This window comes from Triticum urartu, chromosome 1 (assembly GCF_003073215.2).
Source record: "Triticum urartu cultivar G1812 chromosome 1, Tu2.1, whole genome shotgun sequence".
Classification (NCBI taxonomy): domain Eukaryota; kingdom Viridiplantae; phylum Streptophyta; class Magnoliopsida; order Poales; family Poaceae; genus Triticum; species Triticum urartu.
Window position 1 is genome coordinate 289,602,883 of NC_053022.1, and position 6,096 is coordinate 289,608,978.

Sequence of the window (6,096 nt, forward strand, 5' to 3'; positions counted from 1 at the left end):
GAGTGTGTGATGTTCCGGTAACTTAACTAGTTACCACAAGCACCTCTCTCTTTATTAAATATGTGCCATATAAGCAAAGTTGTATTGAAGTATGTGATGTTACTCTTAAGTTCCTCCCCATTATGACCAGCCTAACGCATAGCAGTGGCCTCCGTCAACTCAGGTTCAGGTACTTTATCAAAGGAACATCTGCTGGCGGCCACACACTCCCTATGATGGTCACGAATCACGACACCTGCACCCATTTACCCAGTGTCGAAAAGGAAAGCAGCGTCAACATTTACCATCACCAACCCTTCCGGTTCCGGCGGCGGAGTTCACACTCTTTTGGAAACCTCAACGAGGTGGGAACGCAACAAGTATTCTGCAGCAAGTGAATCGTCTAGGGTGCAATGGTAAATGCGCATAATTGCAAGGCCACCAACTCTGATTAACTTAGCCACCTCTCCAAGTGTGGAGGCATCAAGTCGTCCAAGATTTTCTGAAAAGAAGCATAAAACAAGTCGTCCAAGAAAATATGTTGAGTACGCAATCAGGTACGTAGTACTGGCGCCCTTGGGAGTCCACCAAATGGCGTGCTTTCTTTTTAGTTTCTTTTATATTTTTAACTGATTCTTTTTAGTTTCTGGTTGCGATGTCCAAAACCCCGCTGTCCAGACATTTTTGGCACTCCCCGCAGTCCAACCCGCCACTTGCCAAGTCGCTGCCCGCCAAGACCGGGCTTATAAATGGACAAGTACACAGGAGCTCAGCTCACGCAGGCGCCGGGAGAACTAGCAGTGCCCTGTACACCCACCTCCCTCCCTCCCTCCATAGTCCACAGACAGACAGGGAGCGTCCATGGCGGGGACGACCCGGCTGGAGGCCGGCGGCAGCGACGGCGAGTACACGCAGGACGGCACCACAGACCTCCACGGCAACCCCATCCTCCGCTCAAAGCGAGGAGGCTGGAGAGCCTGCGCCTTCGTCGTAGGTAATTACTCTACTTTACCACTCACCAATTAGCTAGCTAGCCGGCGAAATCATCTGCTCCACCTCCGGCGCTTCTCCGGCTTGCTTCAGTTCAGCTGCTTCTCTCTGTCTCCGGCCTCGTAGCCAGGGGTTCTCCTCCATAGGCGTCTGCGTCTTTCTTTTCTTTCTTGAAACAAAATAAAAACAAAATAACGATCTTTGTTAGGCCCATAGGCTCACGCTCATTGTTTATTTATTTATTTTTGGCGATGGAGGCTCGTGTTAGTTGTTGATTGAACAATACTGTACGTGTGTACGATCGAGTTTATTTTTCTCTGCTGGGCACATGCATAGATATGGCATGGTCAACGGGATCATGAAATGGTTTGGTTCATGTTAGGATCGGACTGGCGATCTTTTCTGACGACCTGCAGGAACCTGCCATCCTGCTTTATATTCAGACAAGAAACGATCCCCGTATCACAGGAACTGCGCTGCGGGCATAGGAGCGTTAAAGATTTCTCAAAAGAAAATAGTTAAAATACGTGCATGCTGTGTGCACTCGTCCAAAGAATAAGCAGCGGCAGGGATACATGAACTCGGAGCCATCCGTCCCTCGATTTTGAGTCCGTGTCCTGCTTCCCCGGTGTGGCACTATCCCGCCCACGTGCTCTGTGGACGTACGCCGTCTGCAGTAATGGATGTACTACTTGCGTGAATTGACAAGCAAGACAAACCCAATCACAATAAATTTGCTCGAGATAGATGGCTATAGACCGGCGGCTGTAACAAAACGAAGGAGGCAATGAAAGAGCGCCGTGCATAAATTAATATTCCTAGAGTCCTAGGACGCTGCGATACAAGCTAGTTTAGGATATTACCAGTAGTAGTATTTGTTTAGTTCATGATTTCTTTTTGAGCTGTTTAGTTCATGATTTTGTCATCATAAACAGTAGGCAGCAATGTGTTTAGGCCCACGACTGAAGCAACGATTTGTTTTTGCCATAGACCAAACCAGAGTTTGCAGAGCAAAAAAGCATGAGTATTAGCACTTAGCAGTATTTGTTTAGCTCATGTTCGTTTCCATAGGACAATTTTACTCTATCACCGGTGGGTAGTTACACTCACTTGAATTGCTGCCTTGTTAACCATAGCCGGCTTGTCTGCTGCGAGTGGAACATAGGTTTTGGAATTAACCATGTATACTAACCAACGGTCACGAACGAACCCACTTGTGATTTTCTGAGAGGACGAATGAGTCCAGCCGATCTGTATATATTTAATTGCTCATGGTAAGAACGATAAGCTCGCAGCATACTCCCTGCTGCTTCCGGTTCATATCGGCCAAAACTGGCCGGATGATTACAAGTGTTGTGGTCCCTTTCAGAGGTTACATCTGAGAACAGCCCATTTTCTTTTGTTTTGTTTCTGAAGCTGCTTCACACCATGAGCTATTTTTTGACGGGCAAGGCAGGTGCACTGCCGATTTTTCTTTTAGCATTATTAAGAAGAAGATAGTTGCCCAATTAATTATGAAAAACCGAGCGAAAACTTATACAAGCAAGGCGAAGCCCTCTTGAAATCACCACGCATACAAAGCCACGTCCACAAAACCATGGATGTGCTCAATTTGGGCAAATTTTCCAAGGCCCTCTTGAAACATGGTGGCCTGGGTGTGCTCAATTTGGGCAAATTTTCCAAGGCTCTTAGGCTCCGGTGGCTCTGGTTTGAATGGAAAGAGCCCACAAAACCATGGATTGGTATGGGTACGCCTTGTACGGACGAGGACAGAGATTTGTTTGCGGCTGCCACTACAGTCAGGGTTGGCAATGAGCGTACTGCCAGATTCTGGAACTCCTCTTGGCTGAATGGTTTGCGCCCGCGTGACGTTGCGCCTGACATCTTTGTTCTGTCTAAAAAGAAAAATTGATCGGTCCAGCAAGCTTTATCTAACAACACTTGGATCTCTCACATTGACATTTTCAATGGCCTAACCCTCGACCACGTCCAACAGTTCGCCCACCTTTGGAAAAAGATTGCTCAGGTCACACTTGCTGAGGATATGGAGGATTCCATTATTTGGAAGTTCACCAAGGACGGTCTGTACTCTTCCTCCTCGGCTTATAAGGCGCAATTTGAGGGCCTTACTACGTCGGACATGGTCCATTCGGTGTGGAAGGTGTGGGCTCCTCCGAGGTGCAAATTTTTCGCTTGGCTTGCTCTTCAAAATAGGATTTGGACTTCAGATCGCCTTCTTCGTCGTGGATGGCCCAACTGCGGTCTTTGCCCACTTTGCAAGCAAAGTCAGGAATCAGCGGCCCACCTTCTGTTCCAATGTCGTTTTACCCTTCTCGTGTGGAATGATATCCTCCAGTGGCTTGGCATGCATCACATCAATACCGCTGCTTGGATGACGAGGGGCTCGGTGAAGCAATGGTGGACCGGGAACATTCATATTCGTAGCGAATCCCCCAAGGCGCTTGCTTCGTTGATGATGCTCATCTTCTGGGAGATTTGGTCGGAGCGCAATGCTAGAATCTTCCGCAACACGGCCTCTCCTTCGGTGGTCCTTATTAACAGGATTAAAGAGGAGTTGTCTCTTTGGGCTTTGGCGGGCGTCAAGTATTTGAGTATTGTAATGGTGCGAGAGTAGTTCTTTATTTTCTTGCCGCTATGTGGCATTGTCTAAACCTTCTTCCTTAATCAATGAAATGGCAAATCTTTTGCCTTGTTTCAAAAAAAAAAAAGCCACGTCCACACTTGCAACATGACAAACACAAACAGGAGATGCCCAACAAGCCAGCACCACACACCATATACCTCAAGTGGACTGCTCCTAGAATAAGAAACACCCGAGCGAGATGCTTTCAAAAGAATAAAAACACCGGAGCGAGAAGCACATCCTTGAGACTAACATCTTGTAGGGGTTGTCCCACGTGGAACTTCGAATGAAATGATTATTAAGAGAGAGAAAATAATTGCCGATTTTCATTATTAAGAGAGAGAAAATAGAAACCGAGTGGAACTTCGAATGGAAGATTTCCTTTTCTTTCATCAACACCAAAAAGACACGATGATGTTTTTCTGTGCGATGGTTACGGTTTGGTGAAAGAAAGAAAGTGCATGCGTACCAATAATAAAAATTGTGCTTGGTTTTAATTTTGCCTGAATGTGCGGTGCAGTGTACGAGGTGTTCGAGCGGATGGCCTACTACGGCATCTCGTCCAACCTGGTGCTATACCTGACGACGGAGCTGCACCAGGGCACGGTGCTCTCCGCCAACAACGTCACCAACTGGGTGGGCACAATCTGGATGACGCCCGTCATCGGCGCCTACATCGCCGACGCCCACCTCGGCCGCTACCGCACCTTCATGGTCGCCTCCATCATATACCTCCTCGTAAGTCCTCGCCGTCCTTCTTTCTTCATGCCGCTTTGTCCCGTGCGCACCACCCTTCTGCTCTTCCGGTGGGTGAGTCTCACCTCCGCTGATGATTGCACAGGGAATGATCCTGCTGACCATGGCCGTGTCCCTGCCGTCGCTGAAGCCGGCGAAATGCGGCCTCGGCACGGCGGACCCCAACTGCGACCACAAGGCCACGAGCGTGCAGCTGGGCGTCTTCTTCCTGGCCCTGTACATCCTCGCCGTCGGCACGGGCGGCACCAAGCCCAACATCTCCACCATCGGCGCCGACCAGTTCGACGAGCACGAGCCGCGGGAGCGCAAGCAGAAGCTCTCCTTCTTCAACTGGTGGATGTTCAGCATCTTCTTCGGCACGCTCTTCGCCAACACCGTCCTCGTCTACATCCAAGACAAGATCGGCTGGACCGTCGGCTACGCGCTCCCCACCGCCGGCCTCGCCGTCTCCATCGCCGTCTTCAGCGCCGGGACGCCCTTCTACCGCCACAAGCCGACATCCGAGAGCTCCTTCGCCAAGATGGCCGGCGTCATCGTGGCTGCCGTCCGCAAGTGCCGCGTCCCCGCGCCCGTGGACCCGCGCGACCTGCACGAGCTCGATCCCAACCAGTACGAGAAAAAGAAGACGTCGCCGCTGCCGCACACGCCTAATTTCAGGTGCCCATACATCCATCTCAAGTTCTCAACTACAGTACGTCGGATTGTTATGCATATGTGGTCTCATTAGTTAATTGCTGGGGGTGCAGGGTGTTGAGCAAAGCGGCTGTGAAGATCGAGGGGGGTAGGAGCGCGTCACGGTGGTCGTTGAGCACGGTGACCCAGGTGGAGGAGACGAAGCAGATGCTCAAGATGCTGCCGGTGCTACTCATCACGTTCGTCCCGAGCGCGATGCTGGCGCAGATCAACACGCTGTTCGTGAAGCAGGGCACGACGCTGGAGCGGCGCCTTCACCACTTCGAGATCCCGCCGGCCAGCCTGCAGGGGTTCGTGACCATCTCCATGCTCGTCTCCGTGGTGCTCTACGACCGCCTCTTCGTGCCCTTCATGCGGCGGCTGACCAAGAACCCGCGCGGCATCTCGCTGCTCCAGCGCATGGGCGTGGGGCTCGTCTTCCACATCGTGATCATGGTGATCGCGTCGGTGACGGAGCGGCACCGGCTGCGCGTGGCGATGGAGAACGGCATATTCGAGAGCAAGGGCACGACGGTCCCGCTCTCCATCTTCGTGCTGCTCCCGCAGTTCGTGCTCATGGGCGTGGCCGACGCCTTCCTGGAGGTGGCCAAGATCGAGTTCTTCTACGACCAGGCGCCCGAGGGCATGAAGAGCCTCGGCACCTCCTACTCCATGACCAGCCTCGGCATCGGCAACTTCCTCAGCAGCTTCCTGCTGTCGACGGTGTCGCGCGTCACGCGCCGGCACGGGCAGGGAGGGTGGATCCAGAACAACCTCAACGCCTCCCGGCTGGACCACTACTACGCCTTCTTCGCGGTCCTCAACTGCGCCAACCTCTTTGTCTTCTTCGCCGTGTGCCGGATGTACGTGTACAACGCCGAGGTCACCCACGTCGTTGATGGTGGCGGCGGGGAGAAACAGAGGCCGGAAGTGGCGATGCAGCAACCTGCTACAGTAGGCGCAGTAGAAGTTCATCCTTGATGTTCCCTCCAAAACCCTCATCAATCGAATTCAAAGTATTGTGAAATAGTAATGCACGTGCGCTATTCCTATGA

At 51.6% G+C, this 6,096-nt stretch overlaps 1 protein-coding gene across 1 annotated transcript; it reads left to right on the forward strand.

Annotated features, from left to right (window-relative positions):
* The first annotated feature begins 733 nt into the window (after positions 1-733).
* On the forward strand, positions 734-6,096 carry LOC125508251 (protein NRT1/ PTR FAMILY 5.2-like). Its single transcript, XM_048672898.1, has 4 exons — positions 734-973; positions 4,134-4,351; positions 4,455-5,026; positions 5,116-6,096. Exons 1-4 carry the CDS (start codon positions 841-843, stop codon positions 6,020-6,022), a joined length of 1,830 nt encoding a protein of 609 aa, XP_048528855.1. The 5' UTR covers positions 734-840; the 3' UTR covers positions 6,023-6,096.

Coding starts and splice junctions, on each gene's coding strand:
- LOC125508251 (XM_048672898.1), top strand. CDS start 841: ATGGCGGGGACGACCCGGCTGGAGGCCGGCGGCAGCGACGGCGAGTAC. Junction 974..4,133: donor AGCCTGCGCCTTCGTCGTAG/GTAATTACTCTA, acceptor TGTGCGGTGCAG/TGTACGAGGTGTTCGAGCGG. Junction 5,027..5,115: donor CCGCACACGCCTAATTTCAG/GTGCCCATACAT, acceptor CTGGGGGTGCAG/GGTGTTGAGCAAAGCGGCTG.